Here is a 22,983-nt window from a genome sequence, read left to right on the forward strand (position 1 = left end):
CACTCACTGAGTACTTTAATAGGAACTCCTGTACGCCTACATATTAATACGATTATCAGCCAATCGTGTGGCAGCAGTGCAATGCATAAAATCATGCAGATACGGGTCAGGAGCTTCAGCTTATGTTCATATCAACCATCAGAATGGGGAAACAATGTGATCTAAGTGACTTTGACCGTGGAATGATTGTTGGTGCCAGACAGGTTGGTTAGAGTATCTCAGAAACTGCTGATCTCCTGGGATTATGTCTGTAGAGTTTGCAGACAATGGTGCGAAAAACAAAACAGATCCACTGAGCAGAAGTTCTATGCATTGTTAAAGAGAGGTCTGAGGAGAAGGGCCATACTGGTCAAAGCTGACAGTAACGCGAATAACAACACATTAAAACAGTGGTATGCAGAAGAGCATCTCTGAACACACAACGCGTCAAACATCTAAGTGGATAGATTACAGCAGCAGAAGACTCAATAATTATCATAGATAAGTATAATAAATACCAAATAAAATGCTCACTGAGTGTACCTCCAGTAGAGAGCTTTAAATGTAGTTTATCATGCTGTGATATTTGTAGTCAGAACATGTTTTTATAGTATGTTATGGGTATGTATGACTGCTGCTCACTCAATGTTTTTTGTACCTTTCTCTGTAACATCTAGAGACTGCTATGTGAAAATCACCAGAGATCAGGCTAGCACAGACAATCATTCCACAATAAAAGTAACTTGGATTACATTTCTTCCCCATTCTGATGTTTTGTCTAAACAACAACTGAACCCCTTGACCGTGTTTGCATTCTTTTATGCATTGAGTTGCTGCCACATGATTAACTGATTATAATATATTTGCAATAACGAGCTGATGCACAGGTCTTCCTAATAAAATGGTCACTAAATGTATATACAAAAGTATGTATAACAATTTTAGGTTTTAATGTTTAAGAGTGTATGAAATCTTATTAGGGTTAAAAATATGTAACTAAAAAGGTGCACAGAATACTAATTATGCCATCATAGTGGATATCACAATTTATCAAAAACAATGTGAATTGCAAAATACCAAATTATAATAATTTCTTCATTTGTAATTTTTTATTGCAGTAGATAATACCAATGCTGCACTTTTTTATGTACTTGGCATCCACAGAATTCACCTGTTATACTTATAACTATACTTAATGCTGCCTTGTTCTTATTGAAATCAGACTTTAGGCTGGATTCAATCAACATTTTCCTTAAGGTGAACTTTGACAAAATAAATTAAACAATAAATCTTAATGACATACTTAATGACAAAAGTTAGATCTTGGCCCTCATCTCATATATAGGCTCTGTCTTTGTAAGAGGTTATAAAGCAAAACTGTCACAGCTCTGCTGGGAATCCTTTTACCTAGCAACATGTATTCCATAATTTCTTTATTTTCTCATTGGTTCCTAAAGGCAGAAGCATGTAGTTTGTTTGGTGGTTGTTCAAAATAAAGAAAACTTTTGCAATAGTCCTGTTTGTATGGGTACTGTACTTTCCATTCCCTATTATTTAAAGCTGGGGTAGGAAAAAAATTCTGACAGCGAGCAATAAACAAACTGCTCTAGGAAAAAAATATAGATATCTGTGACTGTCCCAGGACAGATTTTTGGGGACTTCCATTTTTAATCGCTCCCGGTAGCTATCCTATGATGGCAGCTCTCAGCCATGAGGCGAGCTTACCGACCTATCAAATTTGTGGCGCGTGTCCCTGAGAAGCTGACTGGCCCCAGCAACGTTAAACCAGTGTGGGTGACGAAGAGGAGGGGTGGGTTTTTCACCGCTGTATACATTCAAAATCCTTCTTCTTCCGCCCTGATTCTGCATGCTCCCGAAGATCGCCTACCCCAATTACCCCAACTGTTAATAAAAACTTCTTTAACTGGATTGTGTCTATAATACCTATATTATTATTTTTTTTATGATTCTAAAGGTTTGAAACTGTATAAAATTGTCTAAAAACACTTAATAATTCATTATATGATATGTATACTTATACTTGCAGATAATAATAAGTTAATTGCATTCAAAAGTTACATTTTTAAATGAAAAAGGAAATCTTGCTCATTGGGAGGGGGGGGGGTGCATTGTTTTGTTTTTTAAATATCTTTGGTTTGTACTGGTGTTCATAATTCCGTCTATCGTAGCAGGAACTGTAGATGTTTTAATTTTTTTTTTTTTAAAAGGACCACTTGCCATATTTTAAAATGCATGGGATCAAAACCACTCCTGTCAGGCAAACATACTTTAACAAGTCATATCTCCAAAACGGATTGGCCAATCCTGACAAGTGAAACTAGTTTCACATCAAAAAAAAGAAAAAGAAAATGAGATCTGCGACATGATAAACCATTTATCGCATTGCATCACATATTTTAGGCACAATTTATACATAAAATATTAACTAAATGATTCCCACCCATTATTGACTGTTGTCAGCTCCCGATTCATAAATTCAACTTGAATTAACATTAATATTAACACGAACCGTCTAACTGTCTGTTCTGTATTATATGTAATTTCAGGAATAAAAAAATATATATTTTGTGTCTGTCCCTATGTTCTGGTCAACTGTATTACTCTGTTATAAAACTGCATAAAATTCTGCAAAGCATTCATACAAAAAGCATCTGACCTGCATCCAGTGATGTCACTTCCTCTGGCGGGAAACATCTTGAAGGCAGTGAGGTATGTCATGCTTCTCTCATTATTTTGTACAAAATGTTGAGGATGCACCAACAGTAGACTAATTATTTGTCAAATCTCTTATTCAATTAAAAAAAAAACAATAATATGATGAAAATCCATAGAAATCTGTATATGGACATGCCATGTGATATCTACACATGGACTCAAAACAAAACATTGTGGAAAATGTCAACTCTGTTACTGCCAGCTCTGTTAATAGTTTACAGAAACAGTTAAGAACAGTTTAACAATGATGATGAATAAATAAAATAATCAAATGTTCCCAATTGTATTTTGCATTATTTGACATTTATTCTGGATTCTGGGTAATTTTACTGTAAAGCATACATTTGTGGTATACCATTCCAAATAACATTCTTACTACATGCAACTTTTCAGTTAAATGTGTTGATATTCTTACTCCAAAACAAGAAGTCTCTATCGTATTCGACTTGAAGTTAAATTAATGGATGTAGAGATGTTTCATTCTATACTTTTTCATACATTTGCATGTTGCGGTTTGTAAAAGAAATGTAAAAAAAATCAAATAGACCCTTATCTTTGTTGTGCAGGTAGAAGTTGAAATTGTACTTCCCTCTAGGGTCTTTCAGCGCACTTATCCCTGGTTATGGGTATGCACTTTGTTGTATGTTGATCTGGATAAGAGCGTCTGCCAAATGCTATTAATGTAATGTAATGTAATGTATACTTGAAATGTATCCAAAATTCTGTAATGAGCCCTATACCATTGCCTGTCATGAGTTATTGCTTAAATATACACTCAGTGAACACTTCCTTTTTTAAGTTATTGGTCTTCTACTGCTGTAGCCTATCCATTTAGAGGTTTGTTGTTTGTTCAGAGATGCTCTTCTGCATACCACTGTTGTAATGTGTGGTTATTTGCATTACTGTCACCTTCCTGCCAGCTTTGTCCAGTCTGGCCCTTCTCTGACCTGTCTCATGAACAATGGTTTTTTACCTATAGAACTGCTAGTCAATGGATGTTTTTTTGTTTTTTGTACCATTCTTTGCAAACTTTAGAGACTGTTGCATATGACAATCCTAGGAGATCAGCAGTTTCTGAGACACTCAAACCACCCTGTCTGGCACCCACATACATTTCTTCCCCATTCTGACATTTAGTCTGAAAAAGAGCTATACCTCTTGACCATGTCTGCATGTGTTTATGTATTGAGTTGCTGCCACGTGATTGGCTGATTAAACATTTGCATTAACAAGCTAGAGTACAGTATAATAAAGTGGTCATTGGTTGTATGTCTGAAATTTTTCACATGTGAAAATCACAATTGAACATTTTCACAATTAAATTAAAACATGTGAAAAGCGAATATAACATTGTGTCATTTGTATTTTCACATCATTGAACTTTTAAAATGTGAACTACACTTTTCACCTGTCAAAAAAAAACATGTGACTTCAAATAGGATAGGTAACCTGCTCTCATTTTATAAGTGGGATTATTTTTATAGTTGACATACTTTTCACACGTTGGGTGTTCACATATGGTCAGGGTTTCCAAATTATTGAAACATTGCATTATGGAACCTATCAGGAAAATGTTTGATTGATGACAGCTGAAATATTTCATCCACTGAAAAGTAGTTTAACTATTAAATAACATTTAAATGTAAACATCACCTCAGTCTGTCACAACCTACCGTAGATGACATTACATTCTTTATTTAATGAGTTGACTCATACAGGATGATATTTACACATGCATTATTTCATATTAATTTACAAATGATGATACAATATTTTTCAATTAATAGATCTGGGATGGTCCTTAACTTGTGATGTAGATATTTATTGTTAAACTATAAAAACACAAGGCATTTTTGTAATTTCTTTGTATTTTAGTGTAACACTAGTGTAACTAGTGTAAGAGGAAATTGTTAAAATGTACACATTCCTTGACCAGTAAAACAACTCTTTTTTAATGAAAATCTACTGTCTACATCTGACATTACCATATGATAAATTCACATCCTCGTATGCTGTATGATATATAATGAGTAGCTAAATCTGGCCATTATTTTACATTTCATTATTCATTACAGCATTGCAAACTGGATTCTTAAACATACATAATTCAGTTCACACATGTTAGGGTTTATATATTGTTATTTAAATTTATTAGTTTTTTTTTGTGAAAGGAAATGTTACATGAACAGAGTAGTCAATACCATTGGACATTTTAAGAAAATAAAATCAAATACATGAAAATAGACCAGGAAAATACAACATGAAGGATTTAACAGCCCCATTATTGCATACAGTACATTCTTATCATAGAATGGCACACAGTCTGATGACAGATGGCATATTTTTCAATATATGAAGAATAGTGGGTTGTACATCATTTAGTTTTTAAAATATCCATAAGACAGATGATAAGAATTTGTGAAGCAATGCCCTGCTACCCTTTAAATGATTCAATATATAGGTTGTTAAAACAAAAGCAAGAAAAGCCATTTCCATATTATGAAAACATCTGAATCTATATCCAATCCAAGCAAAACAACCCTGAGTGCATCAACATATCATTTAAGAATTTGATTTAAAAAATGTAGACTAAGGTTTTAATCACCAAGAAACAGAGTCCATCCTCATGATCCAGTTGCTTAATAATTCTGCACCTAGAAATGACAAGAAAATCATATAGCCAGTGAGTTGGAAATACTATTGAACAGTATTAGAAAAACTAACTGAAAACTGAAACATTGAAAGTGCAACATATACAATATGCATGACCATTTTAAATATAATACTGCTATTAATACTATTACTGGTATTACTCCATAATATGACTACTAATAAATTATGTCATCAAAACCATCAGTGGAATAAACAATTTTAGAATCATTAGAAAAACAATACCTTACCTTAACTTGATGGGACCAGAATTCTCCCTGTTAATCCAAAACATTTAAAACACAATAACTCTCAACTCCTTCCCTTTTTGCCTAGTTATCAAATAAATTAAAACTGTATCTTCAATTGTAACCAAAAGCTGCCAGAAGGCAATACATTATCACCTCTATGATCTTATTCAGTCCAGAAATGTAGTTCACCAGGAAATTCTTTTCTTTATATAAAGTAATTTGCAATTGTCTAAATTCCTATTAGCTGTGATGGAATGTTGCTCAGTCAGATCGCAAAGGCTAATTGAAATGCTTATTGCAAGTAAGTTACATCAAACTATGCAAAAAGGCCTAGTAATGAATCACAATTTTAATTTGAATCTGTTGATAATATTTCTATAATCACATTTGTCATAGTTGAACTGATAAAAATTCCCTTTTTCATAATCAGCATCACTAGCATGGTCAGTTTAAAATGAAATTAAATAGGGAAGTTAAGGGGATTATGAAATTATTTTTTTGATTATTCAATTATTTTGTATCACCATACTCATCATCATCCAAAAACAGAAACAGCACTGGTCTATTATTGATAACAACATTAATAGTGACAGCAGTAATAGCGATATCAAAATAGTGGAGTGCATATAATAAGGACACTGGAGGGGTAAACATCTAATCCAATTAGAGTTAGTGTTAGATACACCGCCCACAGCCCATCCCGCAGCAGTCCAAAGGCTCGTGACCGTGATTCCGAGGTGCCCAAGGTGCTATATTGTGCAGTGAACAGCTAACCCTGCCAAGTCCCTCCCCTCTGGAGCAGAGAGCCAATTATGCTGCTTCACGTGAGCCGGCCAAACCTTTTGGCAGGACCGGGAATCGAACCCCAGTCCTCGGTGTGCAACAGCATTGAACTGCAACCTCAAGTCCGCTGCATCTTAGCCTGTTGCGCCACTGTTGCGCAGCTCCGGAACTGAACGTGCTTGTTGGAATATTTGTGCGCCTGCTGAACTGACCGCATCAGTGAATGAATCACATAGTCTTTGAGTAGAATGTTTGGACTGAACTGAACAAACCACTATTGTACACAAGACTACAAGGCAAAGCTGACCCAAAACACAAAAATATGTTTAATGTGCCATGTCTACAGCATGTCACCAGTACATAGGCTTTTGCATTTCCTATGAGCTTTGAGAAAATATCAGCACTGAGAAAATGACTTAGAGTTCAGAGCCTAAATATCTTGTCTAAAATAGTATTGTTGTCCATCCATCCATCCATTATCTTAACCCGCTTATCCTGAACAGGGTCGCGGGGGGGCTGGAGCCTATCCCAGCATACATTGGGCGAAAGGCAGGAATACACCCTGGACAGGTCGCCAGTCCATCACAGGGCACACACACCATTCACTCACACACTCATACCTATGGGCAATTTAGACTCTCCAATCAGCCCAACCCGCATGTCTTTGGACTGAGGGAGGAAACCGGCAACAGTACCAACCATTGCACCATCTGTGCAGAATCTTAATTATTTGGACTACCAATTACAGGATCTATGACTAAAACTACCTTCCCAAACTGAAAATGGCTACTGTCATATGTAAATGCTCACCTATAGTCATTAATGATGCTACATTGTTGCATTTAATTATGATAAAAAAGAATCCATATCAGATATAACACAAATAGGACTACATGCTTTGTTTAATGATAATACTGTAGGTGGTTGAAAGCTTGCTTCTTACCAGTGGATTTCTTCTTGTAATAGACCACTCCGGCAATTGTGATTATTAGCCCCAGCACCAGGCCAGAGGCACCAATGATCACCTTGTTTCTCTTTACTTCAGACATGTTGGGGTCTGAAAAAACAATGTTCTCCTTGAGCCAAGAGCTTATTCCAAATTAAGAAAAAACACATAGAAATCATGCGTTCATAATAATAATCCATTTTTGAAAGTGTGGATGTTTTGAACTGGCTTGAAATAATGCTTACTTTGTAAACAAATATATTTTTGAAAATAAAACAATTATCATCAAAAAGGAGTTGATCCGTAGGCAATATATTAGAAAAGTGTATTCAGTACAACAAGATGTGATTCTGGTTGGCAGATTAGCCCCAGTTACTGAATCCAGACCGTGCTAAGACCGGCTATGTGTGTAACTGACTGCAGCATTGCCTGAGAGGAGTCTCTGTTCCTGGGGCCTCCATGTCTCACTGGGCAAAAACAACAGCCACCTTCTGCCTCTACAAGCTAAATGAAGAGTTCTCTTCCAAGTCTATTTCTATGGATGCTTAACTAGTATATTTTAGGAAACAAATGCAGCAACTTGATTTTACATGATCTAGAGGAGGGTGTGTGTCTGTCTGTGCTCCCATGAATTGACAGAGGTTGCAGTGAGTAGCATGAACATACAAAAACTTGGTGCAGAAGGGTAAAGTAAAATAACAAATACAGCACAATCAGTATATATAAGCACTGTGTAAAAAAAACCCATGAAAAACAGCCATACATTCTCATACAAATCAGTGCCTTACCCCACTTAACCTCTTTGCCTTCAGGGAGACTTGCATGTTCTACCCTGCAGGAGATGGTCTCTCCTGATTTGGGTGTGTACTCCAGATGTGAGTGGATCTGATAGAACCAGTTTCCATCAGCCAGCTCCTCCGTGGAGGTGACATCATGCGTTACCTCCTTCCCATCTCTCAGCCAGGTCAATTTGATTCCTCTGGGGTAGAAGTCATAGGCACTGCAGACTAGCATGGAGGTGTGCTTGTGACTGCTATGTGAAGCAGATCTGATTTTGATGGTGGGTTCGGGTATATCTGAAAACAAGCATACATCATGTTTTATTTCCCTTTCCTCATACCCTATTCTATATTTTCCAATTTCAGTCCTCCACTATCGCCTCACATCTGTTTTAATAAAACGTGTAATTACACAATCACACTACATTATGGTGATGACTGAGAGTACATCATGAGAATAATCAGAATTGGGTCTCCCCCTATTGAAGGAATGCTTTCGGTTTAAATAAACTGTCAAAATGTTAACAATGATGGTGGGATTTTTATAAAATAATGTTGCACAGACAAATTAAACCTCCCATCTTCAAGATTAACCTTCAACAGGTGAAATAATCATATAATAATAATCACAGGGATGGATAATATTGTAATATTGCACATGTATTTGCATGTGCATATTTCACATAATGCAGGTTGCTTGCCTTCTGGTTTATACCTGTGTACACCTGCAAAGAAACTAACATGCCCACCATTCTGATTGAATTTTATTCTTGGAGGCATTTTGTAATTTGTAATAAAATACATTTTCACATAATTTTATGCATCCCTAAGAGTGGTTCACAAGCACTAGATTTGATACATCGTGTCCATATGCTTAATCATAGTCTGCTTCAAAGATATTATTTCATGCCCTTAATATTAGTCATTTGGCTTCACATAAAGATACACAATAAATGTAGGATTTTAAATGCATTCTGTAAATCAAAAATACATTATTTTTACCATAAATAGACTCAGTCATTTCCAAGCTTCCATACTTGTGTTTTCATTACACTTAATACTCACTTTTCTTGTCCAGTATGTTTGTTAAGACCAGTTTAGCATTAGGCCTGCAGTAGGAATCCAGATTTGCATGTCTTTGTTCCGCAGATCCATCAGTATTCAATCTTTCAGCATTTTTCACCCCAAGTGCAGTGTAGCCAATGTATTTATTCAGAGTGCTGTTATATCTGATGGCCTCCAATTTATTAAAGACGTATCTCTGAATGTATTCCAAGTCATGCAGGTCATTTGAGCTGAAACGACACTCATTTTGTGTGTGCATGAAATAGGCATCTGATTAAAAAGGAAGAAAAAAAAAGAAGCAAATCAGGTCAAATGTGTAAATAAACTAATCTTAAGCTTAAAGTTAATGAATCATAAGAATGGTTGAGTGATTGCTTTGGGGTTGGCAGGGGATGATGTGGAAATTTGTGTTATATGTATGTTATGTGTATACATGTGTTGCAATGCACACCTCATATTACAACAAATTGAATACAGTAAAAGTGACATCTGTGACAATATTTCACCACTTGTCCAAACATGTCAATATTTTAGTCCTATATTTAACCCTAAGTCCTATATTTGTAGTTTTGTTCAGCACCTACTCATGCCTTTTTGGTGATCAATTTGGTTTGCTTTTTAAATACAAATGTTTAAAAACATTTTGATTGAATCCCATGTAATACAACTGTGTAAATTAAAGTAAATAAAGTAAATCAGCATAAAGCACAATGAAAATGTTTCATGATATAACCATGTGGCACTTTGCCCAGTGAAAGCTTTATATGGTTTTCCTACACACATAGAAACAAATACTTGACAGTGTCACAGATATACAGTGGATAGTCCTACAATTACTGTTGTTTTGGCTCTGTACTCCCGTACATTGGATTTAAAACAAAACAATGAATATAAGGTTAATGGTGATCCAAACTTATTTGGGTAAGCCTATTGTTGTTGTTGTTTTTTCCATTTCTCAGGCCCATAATGGCCTCCTTGATTTTCATTGTGCTAATAACAGACTGCAAAGCCAATCAAAAACATAGAATCAAGACTAGATACTGAAAGCTCTTTTATACCTACACTAGTGCTGTGGAATGAGGGGGACTATTTATAAATGATTGGATTTATTGGATGGCAAACTCCGCCATAATCGGCATTCAGTTCAATACATGGCACTATTTAAACATCCATAAAAATCCCAGGTATTGATGCGATTGATTCTGTGCTGTAATGTTTCTGTATTTGTCCTGTATGTATTCATGTTTATTCTTGTTAATTATTAATTTTTCATAGATCATTGGTTACTGTTTTCCATTACAGTTCTCATTTGTCTTCCCCTGTTATGTCTGCGTCTGAATGTTTACCAACCGAGTCACTCCCCTGTCTGCGTGTCCCACTATTCGGGTGTTTACGGTATTTTCGGGTTTTCAAGAAATTCCTTCCCAACTCGCAATTCTTAATTCCTGCTTTTTCTTGGTAGTTAAATGTTGTAAAGCACGATTCTTAATAACTACTACTAATCTAGGTTTTGTACAGTACTAATCCGATGAATACACTTACTGTCTAACTAACTAACTAACAATCACTTTTATTGGGTAGTTTAGAAATATTCACGTAACTAACTCACTAACGCAATCTCTTAGTATTTCTGCATTGTTCTGTAACTCCGCCTCCCTATGCTATCCCTGATTACTCGTTTAGTTTCAGCGAAGTGTTCGCACCTGTCTCTAAATATCACTATGTCTTCAAGCTATGCAAATGTATACTCCCTAAACCGGAGCCGTATGTTTTACATGTTGGTTACGTGCATCCAGTCCGCATTTTCGTCTCCCCTCTATGATTATGTTACTACCCCATTATGTTTCCCCACCTGTTGTCTATTTGTTTAGCCCACCTTTTCCCCAGCCCCGCCTAGATTCTTACCTTCACTCATGTATTTAAACCTCAGTCTCTGCATTGTTCCTTGTCAGAACGTTGATCAGTCTTAGTGCCGAATACTTTGTAAGCCTAATTCTTGAGATTCTTGATAGACACCCCTTTGCCTTTTGATTTCTGAGCCTGCCTTGCCCTTTTGTTTTGTTTGCCTTTCTGCTTTTCTGGTTTTTTGACATTCTGCTTTGTTTTCTGATTTCGATTTTTGCCTTCGCCCTTCTGTACTTTAGCCTTTAGATTTTCTGGATTTTTGACCCCCTCGCCTGTTTTCGACTATTCTTTTGCCTTTCATTTTTGTCATTGTATTGGATCTCCTGGCTACGATTTTGGACTAATAAACAACGATTTTGGATTATCCTGTGGTCTGCGTTTGGGTTCTCAGAGCCGTACATAATGTGCATTATTGCAGTAGGAATTGGGAATTATGGGACGGCAAGTTCTTCTAAAATAGCAGTTGCCCATCCCTGTGCATGAGCAACAAAGGGGTTTTTGATGACCAAAAAGTGGAAAATCCTTGACTGGCTCAATCATTAGATCTGAATCCAACTGAACATGCATTTTACATGCTGAAAAAGAGACTGAAAGCAAAAAGCCCCTGTAACAAGCAGTAACAGAAGATGGCTTCAGTACAGGCCGGGCAGAGCATCAATAGGGAAGATAGCAGCATCTGGTGATGTCTATGCGCTGCAGACTTCAATCAGTCATTGCATGCAAAGGATATGCAACCAAATGTAATTATAAAATAATAATAATAATAATAATAATAATAACAATAATAATAGTATAAAAATTATTATACCTACTTTAATCTACATTATTGTGATGTGAGGGCGGGGGGACTACTGTGGTCAATGACATGAATGAACATGACTGAACTGAATTGAATACAGGTGTGTCTGATTGCGAGTGGGGGAGACTGAGTAGACAAAAGACAGGGGCTTTTGTACAACTGTCTCTCTGGCTGTGTTTATTCAAAGGCTCTGACACAAAGCAGTGATTTCCTGATAAATTAAGGACAAGGCCACTTTTATTACATTATGTTAAACTCAGAGATGGGGACTCGGACTCGGACTGGCGACTCGGACTCAAGACGTACTTCAGGTGCACATGTATGGACTCCAGACTAGACTCGGACTTGAAAATGACTTGAGACTAGACTTGGACTTGTCAATAAGGACTCATGAACAATAAACGTCTGCCAACTGGCATCGTGAAAATGATGAAGTGAATAATGTCACAGCCAATGATTATTTTTCAATTATTTATATGAAATATATTCCTCAGTTAAAACACACCCAATGTTGTTTTACACTCCACACCGTGCACCATTTAGTTGCAACTATAGCAACACCATACCCTGTATTTCTTGCATAGCTTGTTAAGATTACAGTTTCGCATGTTGTTCCGCCTGGCGGCACGGATGGTGTAGTGGGTAGCACTGCCGCCTCACAGCAAGGAGGTCCTGGGTTCGAATCCCCGTCGGCCGGGGCCTCTCTGTGCGGAGTTTGCATGTTCTCCCCGTGTCTGCGTGGGTTTCCTCCGGGTACTCCGGTTTCCTCCCACAGTCCAAAGACATGCACGTTAGGCTGATTGGAGAGTCTAAATTGCCCGTAGGTATGAGTGTGTGAGTGAATGGTGTGTGTGCCCTGCGATAGACTGGCGACCTGTCCAGGGTGTATTCCTGCCTTTCGCCCAATGTATGCTGGGATAGGCTCCAGCCCCCCTGCGACCCTGATCAGGATAAGCGGGTTCAGATAATGGATGGATGGATGGATGTTGTTCCGCCTTTGAGTTTAAATAATTCAGGCTCATCGAGCCAAACAAAATGACTGCAACTACAAAAATGTGGAGAATTAAAATAAAAGATGCAGGAGCAACCTCAATTTCAACAGAGAACTCATATGGAAAGGTAAGTCAGTTTACCAGCACCAGAGCTGATCCTGCAGTTCAGTGTTGCATTAACATAACTAGGCTAAACTGTTGTGTTGGCCAAATGACGCATTTCAGACTGTTTGTGTGATTGTTTAATCAGCATAACAGAAGCACATATTTTCTTATTTTGTTGACTGCCAAGTTGCAACAACGTTGGCTTGCATTTCAAATGGTTGATCTTGAAAAAAATGGGAGGACACAGAACCCTGGGTTAACTACAGACTGGGAAGAGACAGGAGAACTCACAAAATATTCTCCCTCTCTGTGTGTTACTGCACACCAGTTTCCAGAATCCCTGACAGCTGAGGACCCCTAGATATGACCCCTAGCGGTCATAAGCTGTATCGGTTAACCGGTTTAACCATTAAAAAAATGGGATGGTAACCGGTTACAAAAACTGAGGATTTGTCACATCCCTAGTTCACACAAGTAGCTGCATTTTCAGTAAAACAGCCATGCAATGGGATTCTGATCTGATCTGGAGCCTGATCAAGGGTTGCATTATTTTAAAAATCTTCCTGTATGGTCTTTAAGTTCGATATGCAAGCAATACAGCGAGTGATTTTAAAGTCTTGTTAGGTGACGTTATGTACTAGTTGCGTGGACATTGTTTGGTATTCCAGTATCATACAAATATGAACTGTATTTTCAAGAGTGCTTATTTGTAATTGACGTTAACATTAAAAGCTACTGTGGAACACAAGTTTGGCATGTACTGTAGTTGCATGCGGTTTTGAAATTATTTATAATTTTACTATGCAAAAGTGAAATGGCATTCCTTAGGATTCGAGCAGATGTAATCCCAAAAATAGCTCCCATGAGTCACACAGAGTTCTCTCAAAAAGAACAAAACTTTTTATTTAATCTTATTTATTGATATATCAATTACCTACCACACCAGACCTGAGGTTTTGGCAAGCCTTCCTCCAGCCATCTTGAGAAAGGCTTTGCCAAAATGTTGGCTTAGGTGTGGTAGTTCATTGATATATGAATAAATAAATGAAATACCCACTATCTTTTTGTGTGCCCCGATACTACTGCTTCTTCAGTTGTCACACACTTGATGTCATATACAAAATACAGTGGTGTGAAAAAGTGTTTGCCCCCTTCCTGATTTCTTTTTTTTTTGCATGTTTGTCACACTTAAATGTTTCAGATCATCAAACAAATTTAAATATTATTCAAAGACAACATAAGTAAACACAAAATGCAGTTTTTAAATGAAGGTCTTTATTATTAAGGGAGAAAAAAAATCCAAACCTACATGGCCCTGTGTGAAAAAGTGATTGCCCCCCCTGTTAAAACATAAATTAACTGTGGTTTATCAAACCTGAGTTCAATTTCTCTAGCCACACCCAGGCCTGATTACTGCCACACCTGTTCTCAATCAAGAAATCACTTAAATAGGACCTGCCTGACAAAGTGAAGTAGACCAAATGATCCTCAAAAGCTAGACATCATGCCGAGATCAGTCTGGAAAAGGTTATAAAGCCATTTCTAAAGCTTTGGGTCTCCAGCGAACCACAGTGAGAGCCATTATCCACAAATGGCGAAAACATGGAACAGTGATGAACCTTCCCAGGAGTGGGCGGCCAACCAAAATTACCCCAAGAGCGCAGCGACGACTCATCCAAGAGGTCACAAAAGACCCCACAACAACATCCAAAGAACTGCAGGCCTCACTTGCCTCAGTTAAGGTCAGTGTTCATGACTCCATCATAAGAAAGAGACTGGGCAAAAATGGCCTGCATGGCAGAGTTCCAAGACGAAAACCACTGCGGAGCAAAAAGAACATTAAGGCTCGTCTCAATTTTGCCAGAAAACATCTTGATGATCCCCAAGACTTTTGGGAAAATACTCTGTGGTCTGACGAGACAAAAGTTGAACTTTTTGGAAGGTGTGTGTCCCATTACATCTGGCGTAAAAGTAACACCGCATTTCAGAAAAAGAACATCATACCAACAGTAAAATATGGTGGTGGTAGTGTGGTGGTCTGGGGCTCATTTTGCTGCTTCAGGACCTGGAAGACTTGCTGTGATAAATGGAACCATGAATTCTGCTGTCTACCAAAAAATCCTGAAGGAGACTTAAGACTTGACTCAGACTCTAGCTCAGAGACTTGAGACTTGACTCAGACTCTAGCTCAGAGACTTGAGACTTGAGACTTGACTCAGACTCTAGCTCAGAGACTTGAGACTTGACTCAGACTCTAGCTCAGAGACTTGAGACTTGACTCAGACTCTAGCTCAGAGACTTGAGACTTGAGACTTGACTCAGACTCTAGCTCAGAGACTTGAGACTTGACTCAGACTCTAGCTCAGAGACTTGAGACTTGACTCAGACTCTAGCTCAGAGACTTGAGACTTGACTCAGACTCTAGCTCAGAGATTTAAGACTTGACTCAGACTCTAGCTCAGAGACTTGAGACTTGACTCAGACTCTAGCTCAGAGACTTGAGATTTGACTCAGACTCTAGCTCAGAGACTTGAGACTTGACTCACTCGACTCAGCCTCTAGCTCAGAGACTTGAGATTTGACTCAGACTCTAGCTCAGAGACTTGAGACTTGACTCAGACTCTAGCTCAGAGACTTGAGACTTGACTCAGACTCTAGCTCAGAGACTTGAGACTTGACTCAGACTCTAGCTCAGAGATTTAAGACTTGACTCAGACTCTAGCTCAGAGACTTGAGACTTGACTCAGACTCTAGCTCAGAGACTTGAGATTTGACTCAGACTCTAGCTCAGAGACTTGAGACTTGACTCAGACTCGACTCAGCCTCTAGCTCAGAGACTTGAGATTTGACTCAGACTCTAGCTCAGAGACTTGAGACTTGACTCAGACTCTAGCTCAGAGACTTGAGACTTGACTCAGACTCTAGCTCAGAGACTTGAGACTTGACTCAGACTCTAGCTCAGAGACTTGAGACTTGACTTGGACTCTAGCTCAGAGACTTGAGACTTGAGACTTGACTCAGACTCTAGCTCAGAGACTTGAGACTTGACTCAGACTCTAGCTCAGAGACTTGAGACTTGACTTGGATTCTAGCTCAGAGACTTGAGACTTGACTTGGACTTGCATTTGATGTGAACACTTGTGAACAAATTGATGCCCAGAAATATGACTATACAAAATAAAATGAGGTGGAAAAAGGGGGATACAAAATGCATCTGATTTTAATGGTGTAGTGTTATTATATACATTTTTTTTTTTCATTAGAAAGTAGACTATCTCTCTCTCTCACTCTGTGAGAAAGTAATTAACTTGTTTCAAGCCAAAAATGTTTGTCACGTGTTAACTTCTGAATTTGGTTGCAAAAAAGCTGATGCTTGGTTCACTTTTAAAAGTCTCCTGGGCCTGCTGCTGCCAGATAGGGAGAGCAAGAAGAGTGAGAGGTAGGGGACAGGTGACAGGTTTTTTTATCTATAGTATTTTATACCTCATGCACAACCAATAATATAATTTAGTTTTCATGTGTTGTTTTGGAGTCTCCAAGTGTCCTTTTTGGAAACCTGCCTAGACATGCAGAATGCTCTATTTAGTGATATTGTCATCAAGTTTGACCAGCATTTTTTGTCCAGCGTTTTTTGCTGTAGTTCTATTGTGTTTCTAAGCCCAACAGACACAGGCATGAGCATTTGTATCCACTCAAATACAAAACATATTTTCAGTGAGAAAAAAAGCTTCCACTTCCACTGGGTTTGAGCATCTGTAACTTTGTTTTGATAATATTTAGAGTAATTCTCCAAAGGGTACCTTTCAGAAGGTAGATATGCCTGTAGTCAAAATCAGCCAATCGCGTGGCAGCAGTGCAATACATAAACTCATGCAGATACGAGTCAGGAGTATCAACCATCAGAATGGGGAAAAATGTGATCTCAGTGATTTCGACCATGGCATGATTGTTGGTGCCAGAGAGGCTGGTTTGAGTATTTCTGTAACTGCTGATCTCCCTGGATTTTCACGCACAGCAGTCTCTAGAGTTTACTCAGAATGATGCAAAAAAAACTAAAGACATCCAGTGAGTGGCAGTTCTGCCGATGGAAACGTCTTGTCAATCAGATAAACAGGCAGTACAATTGTAGTGAGCAGAAAAGCATCTCAGAATGCACAACATGTTGAACCTTGAGGTGGATGGGCTACAACAGCAGAAGACCACATTGGGTTCCACTTCTGTCAGTCAAGAAAAGCTGAGGCTGCAGTGGGCACAGGCTCAGCAAAACTGGACAGTTGAAGACTGGAAAAATGTAGCCTACTCTGATGAATCTCGATTTCTGCTGAGGCATACAGATGATAGGGTCAGAATTTGGCACTGCATGAATCCATGGTCCTAACCCCAAGCTACCATCAGTGTTCCATCTATTTTTCTAAATATGTTTTCGCATTGTGTGTTGCGACCGGCCAAGGGGGCTGGTCCGAACTATCCCTTAGGAGGTTGCTTAAGGGATAGCTTCTTCTTGTTACTACACCCTGTCCATAGCGATGGATCTGAACATCAACGGCTCCAGGATTGATTACTCACTCCATGCAGCAACTGCTTGACTGCATTATGAAAGAAAGTGGTGTTCTTTACGAATAAAACACTGCAGGAATGCTTAAAATTATTGCATTTATCACAACTGGTGGGGACTCAAAGAAACAAAAAAAAAAACAAGACAAAATAAAACAAGACGAAATAAGACAAAAACAAAGAAAGAAGCAGTCCCCCAGATTCACAGCAAATGAAATAGACATATTGTTAGAGGAGGTGGCGCTGAATAAAGAATCATTATTTTCCCGTTTTAGGACTATGGTGTCCAACAAAACAAAGAAAGAACTATGGTTAAGCATCACCAGGAAGACGGCAGAATCCAGTTCCAGCCCACAGAGTGGGAAATCATCAGGATTGAGCACAACTATAGTGTACATTGAATCGCTGCCATAGTTTGGCCTTACTCATCACCATAATAACTAGTTACCATAATAACTATATATTGACTCCTACCCATTTAGCCGCTAATTGTTTGCCAGCTGATACCATTTGGGGAAATATAATTTAAAAGGCAATTAGGCTACGTTATTATAGTCCCTTCTGCCACCTGACTTCCACTGTTCGAGAGGTAACGTTAGGTCTGTTGGTTTTTTGCCAGAATCAGTTTTCTTGTATTAACTACCCTATTGTTTGTATTAGCTTGTCCTTGGAAGCTGCGGCTCTTGTCCATGTTGCTTGACACCGATATTTGAGGTAGGCTTCATCTTAGCTTGGTAGTTCAGTCCGTTTGTGCATTATTGTTTGCGATTATTGTGGCGCAATTGTTTTATCTTGCGTAACCTCCGGTCCCATGGATTCCTATGGGAGCTGCTCAATGGCGAGAGAAGCCAATTCACGGAGGCGGAGCTACATTCGTACAACCTACTTACGGAAAAGCTAACGTTAGACAAAACTGATTTACAGAAATTGTGCTTAGCACTCTGTTATGTTTGACATAACAAACTAGCGATCGCTGTAATTATACCAAGCCAGTTAGCTAGACCGTAGAACAAATCTTGCAATCAAGGAATGTTGTACTCTGAGCTATTATGTTATGGCTGCGTTCAATTAGCCCTCTAAGAACCAGAGCGCACTCGGAAATGCAGATCACTTTTGCCCTGGAGCACTCCGAGCGTGCACTGGACGTTCTGAGAGCAAATAAACGAACACAGCTAATATCGTAGTGGCTGCCTACTGTCACAATGTAACTATCGTTGAAAATATACGATTGTAACACCAATGTGCACTGATTTGTGATAATAAAAAGTAAATGATTTCTTATAATTCTCAACAAGTTGTTACAGATACTCGTAATCATAACTGGCCCATTGGGAATAACTTTACATTGCACGACGCTTTTATCCTAACCGGCGTACAATAGTGAATACCAAAGATAATTGGAACAAATACAAAGATCGGATAAATTACCAATACTCTATTATCAAGTAGCAGCCCCAAAGCAATGACAAGTCAACAGAAATATTGGAGGCTAGCTAGCTTCATTATAATCAAACGTAATGTTCCATTTGGCTGTTATTTAAACTAATAGCCTATAGAACGAATAACCTGCAACTAAAAGGGAAATTAATCAAAATAACCTCGGAACAGCTCGTGCTTACTGAGCGCATTGAGCAAATAGTCAATAAATAATCCATGGATGAAACACAAAATATATAACTTCATTATATTATATCTTAATAAAAAATTGTTCATATATGTACACTGTAATTTCAGTGGAATCAGAGTGCTGTGTAAACTTTTACCTTTTTTATTTGTAGTTTTACCTAATACAGTAAATCCACTCTCCTTTCCCATTATATCTAAATAGGTTGGCATTAATTACGTATTGCATAATAGTAATCATCCATCCATCTATCATCTTAACCCGCTTATCCTGAATAGGGTCGCAGTGGGGCTGGAACCTATCCCAGCATACATTGGGCGAAAGGCAGGAATACACCCTGGACAGGTCGCCAGTCCACCATTCGCACACTCATACCCTCGGGCAATTAAGACTCTCCAATCATGTCATTGGACTGTGGGCGGAAACCCACGCAAACACGGGGAGAGCATGCAAACTCCACACAGAGAGGCCCCAGCCGACCAGGATTCGGACCCAGGACCTCCTTGCTGTGAGGCGGCAGTGCCACCCACTGCACCATATGCCGCACCATAATAGTAATCAATATATTAATAATATTTCCACTTCCATTAAAATTCTATTTAAATTATTTTTCATAAGAGTTTTTTTTTTTTTTTTACGTGGCTCTTTAAGAGCACAGAAAATTCCTACAACAACATTTATTCATGAAGAGTATCTGTAACGATGATATTGTCCTAGTATTACTCGGTATCCTATCTAACCCGAAGTTTGCAGTATCGCCCACCCGTACCCGCAACTGTGAATTTTTTCAACCGCGACTGGACTTTAAACATAGACCAATTTGGCGTGAAACCCGCGGATATGGCAGCACTGGCTGTAGGTGGAACGCAAGCGCACGCACACACACTCACACACACACACACACACACTGGGCTTAAACGTAGGAATACGATCATACACAATATGCCAACACGCAGTATATTTTTAAACATAATACAATTTGCATAAATGTTTTCAATGCTGAAACGTTTTCTCGCGGTTTAAAACTTACAACGAGCGCCTTTAGAATATACTCGCAAAGCAATATGATTTCAGTATAAAACGACAATAATAATAACAATATGACGTTTAAGATACGTACCAGTTCCAAGCAGTAAGGTAAATAAAAACAGTACAGGAATACGCAAGGAATTTAATGTGGCCATCTAATCTTCAAGGCAGAGCCGCAGAAGTGTACAGTTCGTAGACCGAAACAAAATGAGGATTAGAAAGTTGAGCTGCCTGTATACAGCAGAGGAAATCACGCAGTTCCCCAATCCAAACTGACGACAATGAAATGTAATGTGTTGCTAGGTAACTTGCAAATGAATTACTGCAATGTCAATTTCTATTATTACGCTACACGTAAAATGACATTGACACCAAGTAAGTGGTACAGATAATATTTGTAGATCACTGATAATAATGATTACATTCAGTAATATAAGAACAGTGGGGTAAGACGCCCCCTTAAGAACAATGTTTATTTTCTTCTAAAATATAAATAATATGAATATCAATATACTATGTACCCAAGAAGCAAGTACACCAGTTGCTGGCCACAATTTTGGGTGAAGCAAACCCACCATCACCCCTGGTGAAAATCGAACTCCTGTTACTGCCATGCCTTACCTGTTGACCTGGTGATAAACACTGACCACATCACACAGCCTATAGGCAGCCTGTTAAACAAGTTTAAATTGACAACCTATCACCATGGTCATGCCATTTTCTTAAATGATCTACACAAAACAGAATACAATGACAAGTAGTCATGTACTCATCACATTTATTAACAGTCAGATTATGTCATCTTACTATCCATCACCGATGCATATTCAATAGATAAACAAAATGACATTACATTATCCTAGAGTGATCACATAAATAAAACTTGAACCCTTGAAGAATAATCTTCAATTTCCATTAGCATACCATGGTTGGCAGCTAGAATACCCAGAAGACTAAAATAATACACAAGTGCAATTATAATCTATAGCATACACTTAGCATACACAGCTAATTACAGTGCATCCGGAAAGTTCACAGCGCTTTACTTTTCCCACATTTTGTTATGTTACAGCCTAATTCCAAAATGGAATAAGTTCATTTTTTCCTCTAAATTCTACACACAACACCCCATAATGACAACATGAAAGAAGTTTTTTTGAAATTTTTGCAAATTTATTAAAAATAAAAAACTAAGAAATCACATGTACATAAGTATTCACAGCCTTTGCCATGAAGCTCAAAATTGAGCTCAGGTGCATCCTGTTTCCACTGATCAACCTTGAGATGTTTCTACAGCTTAATTGGAGTCCACCTGTGGTAAATTCAGTTGATTGGACATGATTTGGAAAGGCGCACACCTGTCTATATAAGGTCCCACAGTTGACAGTGCATGTCGGGGCACAAACCAAGCATGAAGTCAAAGGAATTGCCTGTAGACCTCTGAGACAGGATTGTCTCGAGGCACAAATCTGGGAAAGGGTACAGAAAAATTTCTGCTGCTTTGAAGGTCCCAATCATCCGTAAATGGAAGAAGTTCGGAACCACCAGGACTCTTCCAAGAGCTGGCCGCCCGTCTAAACTGAGCAATCGGGGGAGAAGGGCCTTAGTCAGGGAGGTGACCAAGAACCCGATGGTCACTCTGTCAGAGCTCCAGCATTCCTCTGTGGGGAGAGGAGAACCTTCCAGAAGGACAGTATAAACTCCAGCCCAAACCTGCTCCAGAGCGCTCTTGACCTCAGACTGGGGCGACGGTTCATCTTTCAGCAGGACAACGACCCTTAGCACACAGCCAAGATATCAAAGTAGTGGCTTCAGGACAACTCTGTGAATGTCCTTGAGTGGCCCAGCCAGAGCCCAGACTTGAATCCGATTGAACCTCTCTGGAGAGATCTGAAAATGAACTGCCCAAAGATAGGTGTGCCAAGCTTGTGGCATCATATTCAAAAAGACTTGAGGCTGTAATTGCTGCCAAAGGTGCATCAACAAAGTATTGCGCAAAGGCTGTGAATACTTATGTACATGTGATTTCTCTTTTTTTTTTTTTTTTTTATAAATTTGCAAAAATCTCAAACTTCTTTTATGTTGTCATTATGTGCTGTTGTGTGTAGAATTTTGAGGAAATTTCCATTTTGGAATAAGGCTGTCACATAACAAAATGTGGGAAAAGTGAAGCGCTGTGAATACTTAATGGATGCACTGTATGTCTTTCTTGGGCATGTTACGTCAACAATTATTTTTGGATTGGACTGGCTCATACAACTGATGGATATTGAGGCCAAATTTATGCATCCACATTAGCCAGCAAGATCATTTTTCTGGCCCAAGAAAGATGACAAGAAAGACTATCTGGGAAAATGTTCTATACATTGGATGTTGGAAACAACATTGACAGAATTTCATCTGAATCTTACCCAGTGAAAATGGAAAATGTGCATGGCATGAATTTGAATTTTTATTCAAAGCTGTTTGATTCAATGATGTTCCTATAAAATAAGTGCCTGGGATGCATATCTAACCGATTCTACTTATTCTTACCTGGATTATAAGGATTTGAGACGTTTGGTGTCATCCTGTTGCAAATGGTAAAATGACTCGCCTCTGACCTGTAGGGATGGGGATCATTGACATTTTATAGATTCACTGTCATTATTGATAAAACATTTTTTGATTCTCGTATCGATTCTGCAGCAGCAATAAGCTACTTGTTCTTACATAACAAATGAGTGGATATTGCCAAACATAAATAAATAATAGACATTTTCTTTTTGGTCTAACAGTTTTTCTGGT

General features: G+C 38.3%; 1 protein-coding gene across 1 annotated transcript; it reads right to left on the bottom strand.

The window, feature by feature from the left end:
* Nucleotides 1–4,389: 4,389 nt before the first annotated feature.
* On the bottom strand, nucleotides 4,390–20,391 carry LOC133121913 (H-2 class II histocompatibility antigen, E-S beta chain-like). Its single transcript, XM_061231477.1, has 6 exons — nucleotides 20,288–20,391; nucleotides 9,189–9,458; nucleotides 8,133–8,420; nucleotides 7,342–7,455; nucleotides 5,616–5,642; nucleotides 4,390–5,369 (listed from the first exon to the last, which is right to left on the bottom strand). The coding sequence occupies exons 1-5, from the start codon at nucleotides 20,349–20,351 to the stop codon at nucleotides 5,617–5,619; spliced, it is 762 nt and encodes a 253-aa protein (XP_061087461.1). The 5' UTR covers nucleotides 20,352–20,391; the 3' UTR covers nucleotides 4,390–5,369; nucleotide 5,616.
* Between the last annotated feature and the right edge of the window lie 2,592 nt (nucleotides 20,392–22,983).

This window comes from Conger conger, chromosome 1 (genome assembly GCF_963514075.1).
Source record: "Conger conger chromosome 1, fConCon1.1, whole genome shotgun sequence".
Lineage (NCBI taxonomy): Eukaryota > Metazoa > Chordata > Actinopteri > Anguilliformes > Congridae > Conger > Conger conger.